The sequence below is a fragment of the Pinus tabuliformis genome, chromosome 5_1 (genome assembly GCF_031772625.1).
Source record: "Pinus tabuliformis cultivar Carrire ecotype Pingquan chromosome 5_1, CPIR1, whole genome shotgun sequence".
Classification (NCBI taxonomy): Eukaryota; Viridiplantae; Streptophyta; class Pinopsida; order Pinales; family Pinaceae; genus Pinus; species Pinus tabuliformis.
Window position 1 is genome coordinate 312,032,964 of NC_142305.1, and position 20,810 is coordinate 312,053,773.

General features: G+C 40.4%; 1 protein-coding gene across 2 annotated transcripts in view; it reads left to right on the forward strand.

The window, feature by feature from the left end:
- LOC149164613 (uncharacterized) overlaps positions 1-20,479 on the forward strand; it is a 33,605-nt gene extending 13,126 nt beyond the window's left edge. For both annotated transcript variants that reach the window (XM_089432119.1, XM_089432121.1), the window contains one exon: positions 19,846-20,479. In XM_089432119.1, coding sequence (XP_089288245.1) covers positions 19,846-20,227 — 382 coding nt within the window. In that variant the 3' untranslated portion in view covers positions 20,228-20,479. The remainder of the gene's footprint in view (positions 1-19,845) is intronic.
- The last annotated feature ends 331 nt before the right edge of the window (positions 20,480-20,810 follow it).

Below are 20,810 nucleotides of genomic sequence, written 5' to 3' on the forward strand. Positions count from 1 at the left end.
AACCATCTGGTTATGACCCATTTCTATTTCCTGGGCCTCCTCTTAGGAGGAAAACAGCCCAAAACGAAAATAGAAAAAGCATTCAGAGTAATACTGTTGTGTAGTTGAACCCCATTATCTAAAAAAAAACAGTAAGTTTCCAAGTGTTTTTGTAATATCTAAAAAGTCTTTAGAACTGAAAAGATAAAATAAAATATTAAGTGTGAGGTGGCTGATCCGACACCCGGATCTGTCCCTGATCTTCCTCCACTACTTTCCAACTGCCCATAACCTGCTGTAAACCTTCCTTAGAAAGGTTGTCTGCTGTAACATTTCGCTCCCTGTAGATGTGGCAAATTGAAAACACATTAAAAGAGAGTTTCAAGGACAGAATTTCTTCTAACAAAGGTCTGAGCATATAACTGTGGCATCTACTTTGTCCATTGACCCATTTAATGACAGATAAAGAATCTCCAAAGATCTGAACTGTGAGGATGTTCCTGTGAATGAGCCAGCATAGAAGAAGTTTTAAGGCTGAGAGTTCTGCAAAATTGTTTGTCCTTGAGCCTAGCCCTACAGAAGCTTTTAAGGACTGGGTTTCGTTTAGATGGATAATCATTCCTGCTCCTGCTGTGTTGTTCTGAGAAGCCCCATCAAAATATGCCCATGGGATTCCTTCTCTGATCTGTTCCTCCCTTATCTGCCTGGTATTCTTTCCTTCCTCTGAATCTGGGATATTTTCGAGGATAGAAGTACTTTGAATTGCAATCGATGAGGCTGTGGTTTCCTTTTCCATGAAAATACTCCTATTTCTTGCAATCCAGATTCCCCAACATATGATAGGTGGTAAATTTCTCATTTTCCCATCAGGATAATTGCACCACCATTTATCCCATACCTCCTGGACATTTCCCCCCTCCCATTCAATCCTTTTTCCAATAAGTTTCCCGACCTCCGCCCAAACTGTTTTGGCAAAAGGGCATGCAAGGAATATATGTCTTATATTTTCAGAATCAACCTTGCATAGAGGGCATCTCCCCGACCCTTGTTTATACCTAGCTTGAAGAATATCCCATGTAGGAATTTTCCTTTTTAGAATGCACCAGAGGAAAAGTCTGGCTTTTGCTGGGCATTTGAGTTTCCATATTAGTTTGACCCACCATTCTGGATCTGCCCATCCTTTTCTAGTCATTAGAAATTTGTATCCAAATTTTGGGGAATAAGATCCATTTTCCGCGTGTGCCTAGACCAGCTGATCCTGTCTGTCCCTTATCCTTACATTTGACCGAGATAGCTCTTCATTGTATCTAGATTTGACTATGAAATCTCCATGAAAGATATGAAGACTCTGATGAAGTTTGAAAAAGGAGACCCTTGACAATATATATATCTTATGGAGATGTGTCAATATGTATGCAGGATGCTGATGCAAACAAAAAGATGTCATTATGAAAGACCATCACAAAGGTAATTTTGATTTAATGTTCATTTCTTATTTTTTAATAATATCTGGATGGGCTTATGCAGTGCTTCCAAGGAAAGAACTGTGGATGTCTTCTGCAATTGATGCCCATATAGCAAGATGAAAGATACTTAAGGAGGCAGGGCATGGAGAAGGTAGCATGGCATGAAGAAAGACAAGATATGGACTAATAGATCACTTTCCAATGAAAGGAATGATGACATGACTCATGGATGAAAGTGATGGATGGTCTGTGCCCTACAAAGAAGTCCTGAAAGATGTAGACTCTATGACAAAGAAGAAATTCATGACATCAAAGGAAGGAGTTCTACGAGAAATTAGTTATTCCATGATATCCATCTGAGGAGCTGCTGGAAACAAGTCCTTGGTCAAGAAGGAGCTTAGTCAAGTCCCTAGTTAAGAGGGAGCTTGGGTACATTCCTTTTAAAAGGAATGGGTACATTCCTTCAGTGGAATGGGTATGTCCTCCCTAAGTTGAGAGGGAGAGATAGACAAATCATTCTTGTCTTCACTTGGGAAGACAAAATGAAGGATTGGGTAAGCATCTGACATTCGATACTCTTTGAGGATGTGTTAAGGCATCCAAGATAAGAGTATTCATAAAGGACCGATATTCTTTGAGGACGAGGAATCCAAGATAAGAATAGTCCTGGTGGAATATACTCTAGGAGAACCTAGGTGGGGTATGTTTTGAGAGAGACAATGATGAGGGTGTCTATACATTATGGGTCTCACCAACATTGAGCTCTAATCTTGTGGAGAGAGAGCATTTAGTCAAGGTTTTGCTATGTGACAATGCTAGATTACATGATGCTGAATAGATGGGTTATCGATCCGACTCTTCTTATGAGAATTCTTCAGATTGAGAATATCCAAGTACCTTGTATAGATTATGAATAACTCATTAGTTAAGAGGGAGTGTTGAAAAATATAATTAGGTTCAGTCTTCATAATGACATGTGTAATCATGATTTTATGTAATTGATGTAAAGAAGAAAATAAAATTATTTTGTTATGCTTGAGTCATGGATTTCATGCGCAAGGAATTTTATTTTTAGTTGAAGCTCCCATTGTGAGCTATTAGGTTTGGTCATCAAGTCATAAAGTCTATTGATTCAATGTTATGTATTGAAGATCCATTTTGGGTATGTTACAGATTGTAAAAAGACAAGCTAGTTGTGTCACAAACCCTCCAAGACCTTGTCACAAGCATTCCTTCACGTCGACGTTCAAAAGAGATGAGATGTTTCTAGAATGACAAGTTGGCCTAGCCCATGGCACAAGTCGGCCTATTTCAAGGAACATATCACTATATACAGAGTGAGCTCAGCCTCACTTAGGATACAATTCAGTCAAGCAATTGAAATAAGCAGTGCGAGAATCACAAGGTGAATAGCCTCCTAACCAGCGAGAAGCAAAGGAAGAAGAACGAAGGAATTTGGGATTGTTTTTGGGTCATCGTCCTCTCATGTATGACATAAACTAGTGTTTCAGTAGTAGGGTTACACCAACCCTTATAGAAGCCAAGTAAAAGGTCACTAAACCATCTATCTTGCTAGTCGAAGTTACAAGGAGAAGCCCTCAAGCTAAGCGAAGAAGGAAAACATCATCAAGATCCATAATTCAGCCCACACGTGTGATTTTGCAGAAGTTTCAGGTAGTCGAGAATTGCAGATCCGTGGAGGAAGGCCGAAATACCAATGTAGCCAAAATTTGCAGTGGCAAAAGTCAATTTGACTAGTGTTGACTTGGGCAAGAAGCAAAAGTACTGAAGAAGGGCCTTGTGACATGGTCTTGAAGAGGTTGTTGTGTCAAGGGTCCTGGTCTTGGTCTTGGTATTTGTCAATTGAAGTTTTTATAAGAAGAATTCGTTTGGGTTTTCCTCTCAAGTTGGAAAGGTTTTGGCCGTGGCTGATCGCCTACATCTTATGCCTCTTGTCTCTTTATTGTTTATGATTTGGTAGCTGTTTGATGAAAATGAACACTATAATAATCTAAGTCAAGAGAAGATCCTAATCTAAAGAAGTAAAAAGCATTCACAAGCAATTAACATTGCAAGAGAAATCACTTAATCCTTATGCCCTAGATTTCTCAACACTTAGGATGCTTAGTGGCATGGTGTCCAAACTCATGGCAATGGAAGCACTTGATCTTGCCTAGATCCTTCTTCTTTCCCTTTTTGACTAGACTCGACCACTCCTTTGCCCTTCTTGCCCTTGGCCTTGCTACTCTTGCCTGCCAGGGCATAGTTCTCCTTATCCTTTGTCTTCATTGATCTACCATCTCTAGTCCCTCTCCAGATCTCTTCTTGAATGCGGTCAATCCATAGCCTTTCCCAATTGGGAAAATTTTCTCCGCCACTGATAGGATCCTAGAATCCATACCAAGACTTTTGAAGTCCTAGAAGAGAAAAACTCGCAAGGTCATGCTCCAGCTCATCTCATACCTGAGTGAACTTTGACAAATACGTGACCATGGGCTCATCCTTGCTCATCCAGATACTCCTTAGCTTCTCCTTAAGAGAAAGCTTCTTGGTATCATTGGTGCTCTGATATAATTTTAAGATGGCTTGATACATCTCATACGCTGTCTTCTTCTCATGGATATGAGGAACTATATGATCTCTGACCCCTTCTAGAATAATCCTTCTTGACTTGATATCATTCTTGTTATGCTGGGCCAATTGTTGGGGATCTTGAGGTGGTGCTTGCACCTGCTTGATAAACTCTCCCACCCCATTATCTTCCAGCACTATCGTGATCCTCCCTTTCCAAGAGACAAAGTTAGAAGCTCCCTCTAAACAATGATCTGCCCTCAATCCTTGGTGTGCAATCCTGCTTCCCTAGAGAGCTCTCCGACACCTGTATGGCACTTGCTGCACCTTATGACCCTCCTTGGCACATAATGGAGGGGTTTGGGCCTCCCTCAAGAAGACTGTAAACCAGTGGCCAAAATCACAGAGATATGTGCTAAGCTTATGCCCCAAAATCTTCCTAGGAACTCGACCAACCTTCTCCTAGTCCTATACAAACCAAAACACACAAAAAGATCCCAAACTACCTTCTTCCTTCACTTGATTTACCTCCTCTAGGTCTATGACTCCCTTAGGTTACTTTCCTCTTATTTGATTGCACTTGGATGATGTATTAATCACTTGGATGATGTATTAATCAACTAGTGCTAGTCTTTATTATGTTCCTTGCTTTGATACCATGTAGAAAATCCTTGAAAATTTTGCACTGTTGTAGCGAACAATTCTGAAACTAAATTGTAACACCAAGACATAGAATTTCTCTACTCTTTTGTAGTGGAATAAAATAGAATTAAAAACACATTAACACAATACAATAACATGGTATTTTCTAGGGAACTGAATTGGGAAAACTTTTTGCTTGTTTGAGAATTTTATTGATAGAAATTTGAGCAATAGATCTCTTACAATACAACAGTTTCAATCAGAAAACAATCTTGTTCTCCCTCTGCTTGCCCTATGCTTGAAACACCTTGCAAGAACCCTTATCTGCTTCCTAAATCCTTGTGAATAGGGAGCTCCTATTATTTAGAAATTAATTCTTAAATCCTAGTGCAAATCCCAAGGAATTCTTTTCTATCAATTTGTGCACAAGCTTCTCCTTAGTAAGCCCTTCCCACACACAATCTCTTGCACGTAACCTTGTGCTCTCTATTAGCTTGTCTCACTAACTCGTGCTCACAATACAATGATTACAATTGTGCCTTTCGACCTCCTTATAAGCAATTCGACCCATATAAATCTGGCAAGTTTATTTTTGGGACTTGGTCTTATGATTGACTAGTTAACTGAGTCTAACTAACTCATGTAACTCGTCCTAGCCACAAATAACCATTGAGACTTCTAACTCGCACTAGGAGACAAACAACTGAGCCTCCAACTATTCACATGAGTTAAACTGCCTCATGAACTCGCTCTAACTTTTAGGAACTCATCCTAAATTATACAAACTCGTCCTAACGTATCGGAATTTGTCTTAAGTTATAGGAACTGGTGCATGCTAAAGAAAGACTGCTCGTGGTCTCTTTGATTAAGACACAAGTCAAAGAAGACCTTGCTCGCTACTATTTTTAACAATAGGAATCTCGCTAGATTTTGAATCTAGCAGACACATAACAAGAGATCCATGCCTAAACAGATTAACAAACTCTCCAAGGTGGTATTCACCTACAACATCCAATTTTCCTCTCTCTTCAGCAGTTGTAGCATCATGGGTATGGGTTGAAGCATCCTTAATCCATAGTTTAAAAAACAGGGAATCAGTTGGTTATCATTGTTTTGATCATGTTCTCCCTTCGGAATTGAGTTTCCCCTCAACCATCTGACTTTGAGCGTCACTGACCCTTGCTTTGACCATCATTGGCCCTTGCTTTGACATCAATGACAAACCTCTCAACAATCTTCCCCTTTGTCATTGATGGCAACACACCTGTAATAACTCCCCCTGGATAATGCCTCTCCTGCCGTAATGCTTCTTGATCTTTCTCCCCCTTTGACATCAATGGCAAAGGATCACTGCTTTTGTCTTCTTTGCCACTAAGGACAACTCCCCTTGAGCTATTGCATTCAGTAACTAGTGTAAACTTAATTTTGAACAAAGTAGTAAATAAGGGTAGTTTGAACTTTGAATGGCAATGTGGCAACCTGTTTTATTTCCTTCCAACCAAGATATATCTTGGCTGGCATCACCTCTATAAAGGAAACACAATGTTATGGCATGCAGCCTTGTAAGCCTTGCAAATAACTAGAAAAAGGACTTGTACTGTTGTTGAGGTTAGATTCATCTAAATGAAGTTATAGACAATGTAAATAGCTTGTTTCTTCTCTGTTGAAAATAGTACCAAGGAGAGGTGTTACTAGGCTTTTATCCCTTTTAGCCTAGTGAGCACATTAATTACTTTTGTCTCAATGACATTTGAGTTAAATTAATATCGCGGGTGGAAAAGACACTTAGAAGTGTTGTACTATGTACTTTTTCTAATATTAAAGGCACTTTTACTTTATAAAGTGACTTATGTGTAAAGTACTAAGTGTACTTTTCTAATATTAAAGTGAGGTGAGTATGAGGGGGGTCATTTGAGATAAATGGTCTCAACCACACATCTTGAGATTTGAGGATTAAATTACAACCATTGGATCATAGGTTTAGGGATTCAATCTTTTCCAAGGAGACAAAAGAGGAAAATGGAGGTTCATTCTTCACTTCACACTTGAGAGAGAGCATGACGAGAAGAGAGGAGAAGAGAAAATTAATGGAGGAAGAGAGATTGCAGCAGTGAGAAGGGGGCACATTTTTGAAGGAGGAGGTTGTATAAAAACACAAAAATCGAAGAGAACAACAACTACAACATGCATGAATTTTAAGGCAGGGAGGCACAAATTTCGAGGAGTTGTAGAACGAAATTCGAGGAGCAGAGCAACTCAAATTTCGAGGAGGAATTTGTTATTGTCAGGCCTGCAATTTGAGGCACGAATTTCTGGATAGTTGCCACATGCGTCGTGAAAATTGAGGGTTTCTGCAATTGTCAGGCACAATTTTTGAGGCAGACAATCACCTTCAACACAGATTTCAAGGCAAATTTTGGGCACATTTTTTGAGGAGTTGGGCAAAGACAGTTTGCCAAATTTCTGGGCATGTAATTTTGTGGAAATCTGAGAAATTCAGTGGGCACAAATTTCTAGAATGAGTGAAATTAATGCTTCAACAAAAAGAGAGATAAGTACTGTGTTTTATCTACTTATTTAAATTTTCTCAAGCAATAAAATCCTCCTTTGAAGATCGGTTTTCCCCAAGAGGCTATGGGGTTTTTCGGGAGTCAGATTGACCAAAAACTACTCTCAAATGTGTTGAATGCTTCCATAATTTTTGCATTAATTATCAGTGAATAGGAAAGTGAAAAATTAGTAGAAGCACCCTTTAATGTTTGCAATAAACGCACATTGAAATTTATATCAGAATGTCAAAACATGTGGGTTGGGCCTAAACAAATGCATGCAAAATTGTGAACTGGGTAAAGTGTGCAGATCATTTAATTTTTACATGGTATCAGAGCAAAGTTGAGGCTCAGATCTCAAATTTCACTCAGCTAAGAAAGAGGGCAACAAGCATTAAATTCAGCAAACAGTGAACCAAAAACTTGTCAGAAACCTAAAGACTTTAGTAGTTTAGAGGGAGGAAGGTTTTAGCTCACAGATTTGCTCCACATTGTTGGTTGTAGGGTCATGGCTACAGGGTTGAGAGTAGAGGACAGATTGGCAGAGGCTAAAAACTTTAGCGCATAGAAGGAGAGAATTATGCTTTTATTGGAGGAAGTTGAAGTGTGGGATGTTGTTGAAGCAACTTTACAAGCACCCACTGATCCAACTCAGTTGGTGGAGTTCAACGGGAAGAATGTGAAGGCAAAGAGGATCCTTCTAGATGCCATCAAGGATCATTTATTCCCTCATATGTTTGGGATGAGATATGCATATCAGATGTCGGAGTCCTTGGTCTCTTTACACCAAAGTTCTAATGAGAACAAGAAGATGGTGTTGAGACAAAAGCTACGCAACACCAAGATGACCAAGACTGACAATGTCACCTCTTTCCTCACCAGAGTCTCATAGGTGAAGGATGAGTTCGCTGCCATTGGAGAGACTGTTCCAGAGGCGCAGTTGGCTAGGATTGCCTTAGACGGGTTCATCAAGAAGTGGGATGGATTTATTCACGGCTTGGTGGCCAAAGTGGTTGGAGGAGGATGTGGGACGATTTCATCCAGGAGGAGATCAAGAGGAGTGCAAGGGGGGCAACAAGAGTGGTGGGGGAGGTGAAGAGGAGAATGTTGCTCTTGTGGCAACGGGAAAGAAGGGTAAGAAGGTCAAGAAGGGGTCTTCTAGTGGAGCAAAGCAGGATAAGGGGAAGCAAAAGGCTAAGGAGAAGGACATGAGCAAAGTGAAATGCTTTGCTTGTGGGAAGATGGGTCACTATGTTGTTTAGTGTCCAAACAAGAAGGGTAAGAAGAAACAGGGAGTTGCAGCGTCAACATATGTGGATGATTTTGCGGCTATATTTGATTCAGTGTGTGCTTTGGTGGTGAGTTTAGCCACTCATGTCACATTTTCCTGTGCATGGTTCATAGATAGCGAAGCATCTTGTCATATGACCAGAGTTAGAGAGCACTTCACGAGCCTTTTGGAGGGATGATATTGACTTGGAGGTTGTGCTTGGCGACAACTCTAAAGTCAAAGAGGCAGGAATGGGGATCGTTTCATTTCAGAGGGCGTCCTCACCTCCTTTGAAGAGTTTGATATCAATCTTTAGCTTGAAGGACAAGGGGTTTGAGGTATTATTCCGAAACGGACAAGTGTTGATATATCTCAGGGGATCCGGTATCGAGTCTGCACGTGTGATTGGAGCTCGTAGTGGGAGACTATACTGAGTTTTGTTTCAGCCTCTTCGAGCTATGGTAGCGCAAAGCAGTAGCAACGAGTTATGTGAGCTATGGCACAGGAGTATGGCCCACTCGCACCATGGAGCTTTCAGGATGTTGAGGGAGATGGTTACAAGCTTGCCTAACTTCAGCACAGAGCGTCATGATGTGTGTAGGGGGTGTGCTTTGGGAAAGTACACCAAGACTTCTTTCCCGACCAATGACAATAGAGCTGCAGGTATCCTTGATTTGATTCATTTTGACGTATGTGGTCCTATGCCCCATGTTTGATTGAGTAGGTACGAGTACTATGTGACCTTCATTAATGACCACTCTAGGAGGAACTGAATTTACTTCTTGAAGACTAAGGATGAGGTCTTCCATAGATTCCAAGAGTTTAAGGCTCTTATGGAGAACCAGACAGGGAGGAAAATCAGGGTGTTGTGATCAGACAATGGAGGCGAGTATACTTCCACGAAGATGAGAGAGGTTTGTGGGAGTGTTGGCATCAAGAGGGAGCTCATTGTGCCTTGTAACCCTTAGCAAAATGGGGTGGCAGAGAGGAAGAATATGACCATTGTGTTAGCGGCTAGAGCAATGTTGCATGATTAGAGTTTACCTTTCTTCTTGTGCGCTGAGATGTGTAACACTGTTGTTTATTTGCAGAACAGGAGCTCGCACAGAGTCTTGGGGAGCAAGACTCCTGGGGAGGTGTATATTGGCAAGAAGCTGAAAGTTGGGCACACCAGGATATTTGGGTGCCTTACATATTGACATGTCCCTGAGGAGAAGAGGACAAAGTTGGAACCCATTGTAGAGAGGGGTATCCTAGTGGGTTACATTGAGACCAACAGAACCTACCATATATATGTTCCTGCACAGAGGAAGATTGTCCTAAGATGAGATGTTACATTTGAGGAGGAGAGGGCTTTGGGGAGGCCTCGAGAGGTTGATTAGGTAGAGCAACATGCTCCTCAGCAGGGGGCCACACTATAGGTTTCAGGAGCATCAGGTGGTGCATCAGGATCAAGAGGTTCACCTTCTTCAAGGGTGACAGGTTCACAGAGTACAGGATCACCTGGTGCAGGTTCATTAGGCACATTATCTCAGAGTTCAGGATCTCCTTTGGTTATTTCAGAGCCTTCCTTGTGAGGAGGAGAGGCACCAGTTGAGGATTTTCCCATACCACCACAGGAGACTATTGCAGGGAAGAGGAAGCCAAGATGGCTTCGGGAGACCTTGAAGGAGGCTCAAGAGGTAGTGGGGAGACCCAAGTGGTCAGTGAGGGAGAGCAGACCACCAGAGAGGTTGGGTGGCTTTGTGGCAAATGTTGTGGAGACAGAGCCAACTAGTTTTGAGGAGGCCGCCAGTTAGCAGATCTGGAGGGATGCCATGTCAGAGGAGTATGCCTCTATCATGAAGAATGATGTTTGGGAGGTAGTGCCACGTCCTGATGGGAAGTCAGTGATGACTTCCAGGTGGATCTACAAGATCAAACATGCTGCGGAGGGCAGCATGGAGAAGTTCAAGGCTCAGTTTGTTGCACAGGGGTTCTCACAGGGAGAGGGAGTTTACTATGAGGAGACTTTTGCACCGATTGCTCGTTATACTTCCATTAGAGCAGTGATATCTATAGCAACTGAGATGAGATGGAGGATTCACTAGATGGATGTGAAGATCAACTTTCTCAATGGTGTTATACAGGAGGAGGTGTACATTGAGCAACCTAAAGGCTTTGAGTTGCATGGGAGGGAGTTTCATGTGTGTATGCTGAAGAAAGCCTTGTTTGGACTGAAGCAAGCTTCGAGGCATGGTACGAGAGGATAGATTCCTACTTGCAGCAAATGGGTTTCCAGAAGAGTGATGCAGATCCGAACCTATACTTTATCAGGATAGGTGACGATCCACTCATTTTGGATTTGAATGTGGATGACTTGTTTATTACAGGGGAGGACAAACTCATCCAACACTGCAAGAGAGATCTTGCTTTAGAGTTTGATATGACTGATATGGGGTTGATGCATTACTTTTTGGGGTTGGAGGTTTGGCAGGAGGATGCATATCTTTGTGGGCCAGGGCAGGTATGTAGGTGATATCTTGAGGAGATTCCGTATGGATGGTTGCAGGCCTATGGCTATTCCTATGATCACCAACTTGAAGAAGCCGCATGCATCTGATTCTGAATTGGTGAACACTACTTTGTATCGACAATTGATCGGTTCATTGATGTAGCTGGTCAACACTAGACATGATATTTGTTTTGCAGTCAACACACTGAGTCAATTTATGATGTAGCCCATGAGAGTACACTGGGTGGCTGCAAAACATGTGTTTAGGTACTTACATGGCACAATGGATTATGGTTTGGACTATGTCAGATGTGGTGGAGCCAGATTGATTGGTTGCACAGACTCAGATTGGGCTGGTAGTGTTAGTGACCAAAAAAGTACTTCCGGATGTTGTTTCTCATTGGGCTTGACAGTTGTGTCATGGTTCAGTAGGAAACATAGGTCAGTGGCATTGAGCTGCGCAAAGGCAGAGTACATGGCAGCTAGTCAGGTAGGGTGCGAGGCATTGTGGTTTCGCAAGATGCCTCATGGTTTATTTGGTTAGATAATGAGACCAACTACAATTTACTACGATAATCACAGTTGTGTTAAACTCTCTAAGGATCTAGTATTTCACGATCGGTCAAAGCATATAGAGATCAAATACCACTTATTGGGCTTAGTGAGGGGCAGTGAAGCTTGAGTATATAACCATTAGAGCAGTGATATCTATAGCAACTGAGATGAGATGGAGGATTCACTAGATGGATGTGAAGATCAACTTTCTCAAAGGTGTTATACAGGAGGAGGTGTACATTGAGCAACCTAAGGGCTTTGAGTTGCATGGGAGGGAGTTTCATGTGTGTATGCTGAAGAAAGCCTTGTCTGGACTGAAGCAGGCTTCGAGGCATGGTACGAGAGGATAGATGCCTACTTGCAACAGATGGGTTTCCAGAAGAGTGATGCAGATCCGAACCTATACTTTATCAGGATAGGTGACGATCCACTCATTCTGGATTTGAATGTGGATGACTTGTTTATTACAGGGGAGGACAAACTCATCCAACACATAGGTCAGTGGCATTGAGCTGCGCAAAGGCAGAGTACATGGCAGCTAGTCAGGTAGGGTGCGAGGCATTGTGGTTTCGCAAGATGCCTCATGGTTTATTTGGTTAGATAATGAGACCAACTACAATTTACTACGATAATCACAGTTGTGTTAAACTCTCTAAGGATCTAGTATTTCACGATCGTTCAAAGCATATAGAGATCAAATACCACTTATTGGGCTTAGTGAGGGGTAGTGAAGCTTGAGTATATAACCATTGATGAATGTGTAGCATACATTCTCACTAAGTCTTTGCCAAGAGGCAAGCATGTTTTCTTTAGAGACAGGATGGGAGTTGTGAGCAACACCTTCCTCAGTAAGGAGTGTTGAAAATAGTACCAAGGAGAGGTGTTACTAGGCTTTTATCCCTTTTAGCTTAGTGAGCACATTAATTATTTTTGTCTCAATGACATTTATGAATTAAATTAATGTCATGGGTGGAAAAGACACTTAGAAGGGTTGTGCCATGTACTTTTTTAATAGTAAAGTCACTTGTACTTTATAAAGTGACTTTATGTGTAAAGTACTAAGTGTACTTTTCTAATATTAAAGTGAGGTGAAAAATTACTTTATCGGAAAAATAGAAAAGGTACACAACTTAAAAAAGGTACTAGGAGACTTTTAAGTGATGGGGCCAATGTACGAGGGGGGTCATTTGAGAGAAATGATCTCAACCACACATCTTGAGATTTGAGGATTAAATCTTAGCCATTGGATCTTAAGTTTAGGGATTCACTCTTTTCCAAGGAGACAAAAGAGGAAAAGAGAGGCTCATTCTTCACTTCGCACTTGAGAGAGCACGAGGAGAAGAGAAACTCCATGGAGGAAGAGAAATTGCAGCAGTGAGAAGGGGGCACAAATTTCAAAGAGGCCGTACAGCAGCACGAAAATTGTGGAGAACAGCTACAACAGGCACACATTTCAAGGCAGGGAGGCATGAATTTCGAGGAGCTGTAGCACAAAATTCAAGGAGCAGAACAGCTCGAATTTTGAGGAGGAATTTGCTGTCGAATTTCAGGACAGCAGCCACATGCAGTGTGAAAATTGAGGAGGGTTTCTGCAGCTGTCAGGCATGATTTTCGAGGCAGCAGAGTCACTTTCAAGGCTTCAACATAGAATTCGAGGCACCTTCCAGCACAGATTTCGAGGCAGATTTTGGGCACATTTTTCGAGGAGCTGGGCAGATAATTTCCTAAATTCTGGGCATGTAATTTTGTGGAAATCTGAAAAAATCAGTGGGCACAAATTTGCAGAATGAGTGCAATTAATGCTTCAGAAAAAAGAGAGATAAGTACCGTGTTTTATGTACTTATTGAAATTTTCTCAAGCAATAATCCTCCTTTAAAGACCGGTTTTCCCCAAGAGGCTGTGGGGTTTTCCTGGGGTCAGATTGACCAAAAACTAGTGTCTCAAATGTGTTGAATGCTTCCATAATTTTTACATTAATTATTGGCTGATAGGAAAGTGAAAAATTAGTAGAAACACTCTTTAATGTTTGCAATAAATGCAAACTGAAATTTATATCAGCATGTCAAAACATGCGGGTTGGGCCTAAACAAATGCATGCAAACTTGTAAACTGGGTCAAGGTGCAGATCATTTAATTTCTACATGATCTTTAGTGGTTATGTACTCATCAGGCACTGCTCTGTAGAATTTTGCTGATTAGGCTCCAAGTTGTCAGGATTGCCTCCACCACCATCTTTTTTCTTGGATTACAATCTGGTTGGCTCTCACTTTTTAATGCGATCAGGCAAAAGCTGGACAAGATATCCAGAAAAATAGTAACATGACCATTGTAAGCAGCAATTTCACGAGCTGCATTGTCTTCATGTAAAATTAGAGCCAAAACATGGGATGTCCGGGACAGCATGCTATTATCCTTTCCAGGATCTATAGTACAATGTTCCAGTTGCTCTACAAGAACTGATATAACCTTAGCTCAGCCCTGTCACCAGCTGAATCCATTTTAAACCTGTGAAACACTAAATTGGACTATCGAGTCTGTAACCTGTGTCATCAACAAGACCAAGTTCTTTTCATTTCCCCTGTTATAAGTTGTTTTATTCAGGAGTAGACAGCTTACATCATCTGTACTTTCTGTTTATAAATCTTCCAACACCTCTACAGAAATGCTCCAATTCCTTTGAACTAATTTCATATGTCCTCCAATCTTTGGAAATGCTCAACCACTGAAGCCCCTAGGTTCATCTTTAGTGACCACAACCAAAACCTCAATTGGGTGATTTATTGCATCAAATTGGCCATGATGTTGCAAACATCCTTGGAAGTTTTGAAATTTGCACTTCTTATTATTTGTCCATTTGGTGGGGATGGAAATCAGGTTGATGATGCATGGGCTTTTCCCATGTTTTCCTGATATGCATCCTTTACTTTCTGCTCAATAGAAGAAGCTTTTGAGACTTCATCAGTGATGTAACCTCACAGTCTGTTCAATATGAAAACATGTTTCATGGTGTCTGCCCATATACTGTTGTTTTCTGCACCTGAAAGTTTTTCTGTCAAAGCATTTAACACACCATGGATAGAGGATGATGCCATTTGCACACATGTATATTTCACAAGTTCAATTTTGTCAGTTGAACTTAGTGCCAATTTAACTCTGCTTTGTCACCAAAGGAGTTTTCTATGCAGACATAACTGAGAAAGGCATAGCAAACTATAATAGAAATCAATCAATCAGAGGAATACTTAACACACTAATGTTGGGTATCATATAGCCTACAAGAGCTTTGCTGAACTTAACTTGGTTTCTATTGATGAAGACTGTTTCATGAGCATGCCTAACTTTCTCAGTCTCATTCTTAACTCTCCGACACAGATCTTCTTTGGTCTCCATTCTCACAGACTCCAAATATCTTGTTGCTCTAATACAGTGTTGGGAGAAAGTTTGCAGATCAAGAAACAGTGTGATGCATGTCACCTTTAAAATGCTGAACTCTAGCTAGCATCAGGTGCATGATATAAGATACAAACCATTGATCCAAGTCTCCCTTTCTTGCTTCAGAAATAAGAGTATTGCCATCATCCTCTGCTCTTGCAGTAGCTAAGTTGTTTCCCTTGAGCTATTTCTGAAGGTTAGAGGGGATCCTGAAGCCCACTTGTAATGTCATTTTCTGTTTTGTCTTTGTCAAGTCATGGATATCTTGATCAGGAACATCAGAAGTCTGGTTCTGAGAGGAGGAAACACTAGGAGATTTGGGACAGCTTCCTTTATCATCTTCACAAGAGTTTTGCTTGCTTCTGTACTTTTTGCAACTTTGCACAGCCCAGTCATCTATCTATTTCTTGCATGCAGGATGCGTCTTCCCTTAAACAGAGCATAGAGCTCTTTCAAACTTCTTAGGCAGAATCTCAGTGAATCATAGATTCTGCCCTAGGCACATAACCATTAAGCAACTTGAACAAGTGCCTTGAGCATTCCAGGCAAGTTCTTTTCCGGGTTCAACCTGTTTTCTTCTCCAAACTTTTGTAGTATTTTCAGATAACTTTTGTTCCTTGATTTGTGTAGGAGCCCACTTCACGCCACTTCTACAGTCTCATGCTATATGTCCAAAATTGTGACATTGGTAGCATTCTGTATTGTACTTGAATGACGGAGCAACTGATGTATACTTTCTGCCAGTGAAGCCATTTGGATATTTGTCTTGTCTGTCTGCAAACCTGCTTCTAGGGGTTTGATAATAACTTTTATAATCATCCCTGCGATAGGCTCTTCAAATCCTAGCCTTATGCCCAACATCTGTACATGAAGAACAATGACCAAAAAATATACTTGGGTACCTGGATGAAAAGGATTGCCTTGACGAGGTTGATATTCTGAAGATATTCTGCCTTGGAGGAGGTTTAATCTTCTGTTGATCTTTACTGTGTGTGGATCTCTTGAGGGCATCATCATAGCTTCTTGGACTAGTAATATTTTCAGCCTTCCGTTTTTCATTGTGATTTGGATTTTGAAGGATGATGGCTTCCGGTTTTTCTTCATACTTAATCTTTGGAAACTTGGAGCTTGCCTCACCTGTATAACCAAGACCTATTTTGTCGCATGGTGATCTCTGGCAACTGAGAATGTCATCTGATACTTGTGTGCTCTTCAATTTCTTGTTGAGCCTGTCAATCTTAACCCTTCATGAGACAACTTATTTTTCACACTTCTTGCAATCTTCTTCTTTAAGAAGAGTCTTTTTGGTAGAAATCACATAGGAGAAAGTTTTCTCCTATGTGATTTCTACCGAAAAGACTCTTCTTAATGTAATATGGATCACAGAAGCTTGAATTCAGAAATCTTATTCTTTCTTTAACATTTTGATTTTCATTACTTCTAAGTTCTTTGGCTCCTCTTGGTTCTTCAAGTTGTGTCTTCAAGGAAATGATTCCTTCAAGTTCTCTCTCTTGTTGGCCAAATTATGCTTCAAGTTTGTTCATGTCCTCAGATCTTGTTTTGAGATGACTTGTCAAAATACCTTCTCTTCTTTTTGCTTCTTCTAATTGGAGTCTTAGGACAACAACTTCTTCCTTTGTACCATCAAGGTCATGATTCTTCTTTTCAAAAATTCAATGTCTTGCATCTGCTTCTTAAGTTCTTTATTTTCTTCTCTCAGTGTATTTATTTCTTTTAGATCAGCCACAATCTCTGCTTTAAGGTCTACTTCAGCTTCTTCTTCATAGTCTTCTTCATCCTCATAGTATTCAAACTTCCATGCTTTTGGTGTTTTCAATTTTGCCTCCATCTATCTCCTTTGTTTCTTGATCATTTCTGTGATCTTGTTCCACATGCTCCGGTTTTGGCTCAGCAGACACCAAGACAAATTCTACATAAAACTTTTGTAGATTTTCCCAAAAACTTTTGGCTGAAGAACATTGAACCACCTTGACTTTTATGGATTCCGATAGACTACTCAAGATTGCTTTCATCGCTTTTGTATTGTATTTTTTTGACTCCTCTATAGCTATGCTTCCAATAACAACTGATTCCTATATTTCACAACCAAGATTCATCAACTAGTGCATCATTTTGACTTTCCACAGATCATATTTTGTTCCATCAAACGAAAGAGGTGGGAAACACAAACTTTTTTCAGTATTTTTAGATGTTTTGACAGCATAGCATTGGAGGGGAGGGGGCTTCCTTTGAATGCTCGGAGGACTGTTTTCTTGATCTTGCCATTTTCCCTTCTGGGATCTTCCTTCCAGCTGTCAGGTTGTGATAGAAGGAACCTTGCTCTGAAACTAATTGTTGGAAACACTGAGAGGGGGGGGTGAATCAGTATTTCATTGATTAATCAATTTTAATCATCAACCCATCACAATATTAACCATCTAAGATTGAACACGAACACAGAGGATTTATAACTGAAATACAATTTCTTTCAAATTTTCTTAATATATAAAGAGTACAATCAAGTTTATCGGTTTCAACTGAAACTTTCGTAGGCACCAACCTATGGGAGACACCAATCCCCCAATTGAGCACCAACTTAATGAATTTGTGGGCACCAACCCACAGGAGACACCAATCCCCTGGCTGAGCACCAACTCAGCAAAAATGCATGGGCATCAACCCAGCTCCAAGCTATATTGTGGATTTGTTGTCAATTACGTCTTCCTCAGATAGTCATCACTTTACCATGCAATCAGTAGATTTTCACTCTCAACTCTGATTATAGCCACCTGGTCTCCACTTGAATTTTCTTCTTTTTCAAGTGTTCCTAGTTCATCTTGCAGGTCATCAGTCTGCACTTGTCATTACCACTATTACTCAGATTGCTGCAACTTGGTCTTGCATAGTCCAGATCAAGGGACTTGTCAAAAAGAGATTCTTCAGTGCCAATGTGCCCTCTAATCCTAAGAATGCCCTGCTAATATAAATCACCAGATCAAATTGGCACTATTCTGTTTTTACAGGTCATATATACCAAATCAGACTTGATCTTTTTGCATGATCAAATTCTTTGCTTCTCACAAGGTCCAATGTCTATCAGCTCATGCACTAAATCGCTTATATTGGATTCACAACAATGCAGCCATCGAATCAGACATCAGCTACGATCATACCACAGACACTACAGGTCATGCACTACAAAACGTATACAGAATACACCAAAACAGAGAATCAAAACACCATCGAATCAGACCACACAGTCAATAGACTAGACACTGTCCACTTCAATTGCAATCATCGAATGCGTTATATCTGTTACACTAAAACTCAGGCGTTGTCTTGGCCTTTTTTCACCTAAGAACCCTTCGCAGCTACGTCAGGAAGCTTGCTTCAAACACAGAATTTCTATTCGACTCTGTTCATTAGATGAATCACTCCTCAGATGGCTCGGATTTCTTGAAGATTTCAGACCTGATTTTTTAACAATCTCCAAATGACCCTCAACATACGTGTATTTATATGAGATATGTATTGTCCTTTTGGAGGGGCCGACCTGATTCTGGCAGGAGCTGGCTTGTATGCTGAGCCGACTGGTGCATATTTTTATCATCGCTATTTTTCCGCACTGTATAAAGGTTGAAATTGTTCTCTGCTCCAAGGTATATATATATCATCATCCAGAACTTAAACTGCTGTCATCCAATCAATAGCTCCCTCCTCATGCTTGCATATCAATAAAGAGATCGATTTCATCAAATCACAACTACAATAAATATCCATGGTTCCCGAGGAAGAGATGCAAGGACACCAATAACAGCATTGACTGTTCCAAATATAACTGTAGGAATCTGGCAGACACATAACAAGAGATCCATTCCTAAACAGATTAACGAACTCTCCAAGGTGGTATTCACCTACAACCTTCCAATTTTCCTCTTTTCATCAGTTGCAGCGTTATGTGTATGGGTTGAAGTATCCTTAATTCATAGTTAAAAAAAAACAGGGAATCAATTGTTTATCATCATTTTGATCATGTTCTCTCTTCGGAATTGAGTTTCCCCTCAGCCATCTGACGTTAAGCATGGGTGTTCCTTGCTTTGACCATGTTCTCTCTTCAGAATTGAGTTTCCCCTCAGCCATCTGACTTTGAGCATGGCTGGCCCTTGCTTTGACCATGGCTGGCCCTTGCTTTGACATCAATGACAAACCTCTCAACACAACTGCTGAGATGGCTCTCTCAACATTTAGTGCTTGCTCATTGTGTGCCTTCTCCCTTGGCCCAACTTTTATTTTATAAGCTTGAGTTGTTAACTGAATCCACAAGCCTCATCTCGAAAGTGATTGATGGTTGAGATTGGATTTTACTTCACTAGATTAACTCACTTTGTTGTATAAAAAGAAATTACTTTATTCACTAAAGTAATTGCTAAGGTTAAGTGTGTATTGGGCGACTTCCGCAAGCCTAAATATTTTGGCTTGTGCAGAAGTACCTGCCCGAGCTTCAAACATCAATATATTGCTGCACAATGCCACATGCTAGCGAATAGGTCTAAATTCTTGCAGAATTCATCATCAGTTTGCTAGAATTTTGTATTCCGTGGACTTACCCTAGTTTAAATCTGTATAAAAATTAAAAAAGATAAACTAAATATTTCTGCAATCAGTGCATAACTAAAATTTAAATTATATCGCAAAAGACAAATGAATGTCATTGCTCTTATAATCTATAATATGGGTTTGTACTTTGAGATTTTTTCAGACTTTTGTTGTATTGGCCTTTTGCTGTGGCTTTTTTTGTTCTATTATTTTGAGAAAGCAAATAATTTCCGAGGTATAGATCATTGAACTTGTTTTTCCAATCTGATTTTGATGTTTATGTCGAGCAGGTTCAGTCCCGAGGCATTGAGCATTCAATTTTCAAAGGGTCTTCTTGGTTGGTTGGCTCAGTTATTGCTGTTAAAATTGTCATTATATGCACTGGGTGGTGGAGAAGCTCCAATTTTAGACCTCGTTGCATATGGGGGCTATGCTTTTGTAGGCATAGCTCTTTCTGTTTTGGCTCGGACTATTTGGAGTTATTCTTACTATGTCGTGATGCCTTGGACGTGCCTGTGCATGGGAATTTTCTTGGTTAAGACGATGAAGAGAATCTTATTCGCTGAGGCTAGGAGTTATGACAGAGATTCAAGCAGGCATCACTACCTTCTGCTTTTCATGGCAGTTGCTCAATTTCCATTGTTCCTGTGGCTTGGATACATTATTGCCTAGTTTAATTTTTGTTTGCTTTTGTACATTTAGTATCTTGTATCACTCAACCTGGAGCCCCCTTTTTTTTCTCTTGCCATGGCCTTTTATGGTTTATGTTGGCACCTTCTAGTGTTCTCACATGATAGAAAGATGTAATCAATGTATTCATGTTTTTCGAGGCAGACGACAAGTCTTTTGGGTGCAATTTCTTAGAGTGAATTTATTGTATAAGTTAGTGACATTCAACTTTTTTTAAAGGAATTTGCTCTGAGAAATGCTGTGATTTATGTGGATAACATTTCTGAGAATGTTGGCCGGTTTGTTTAGTAGTTATCAATTGTAAATTAGGTATAGGCAATTTATTTCCATATCCTCAAACATGACTGGAATGATTACCCTCTAGTATTGGGATACCTTCTAAATGTATCAAAGAGCACTTTGATTTCACAACTAGAACTGCCGAAACTGCCCCATCAACGATGTACCACCCAACCAACAACGATTTCCCTTAACCATAATTGATCATTAATTAGTTTTTATTATAGCTAGTTAGTGTGTTTTGTCTTTGATTAAAAAGTTGCAAGTTATTCAGTCTGCCAAACAT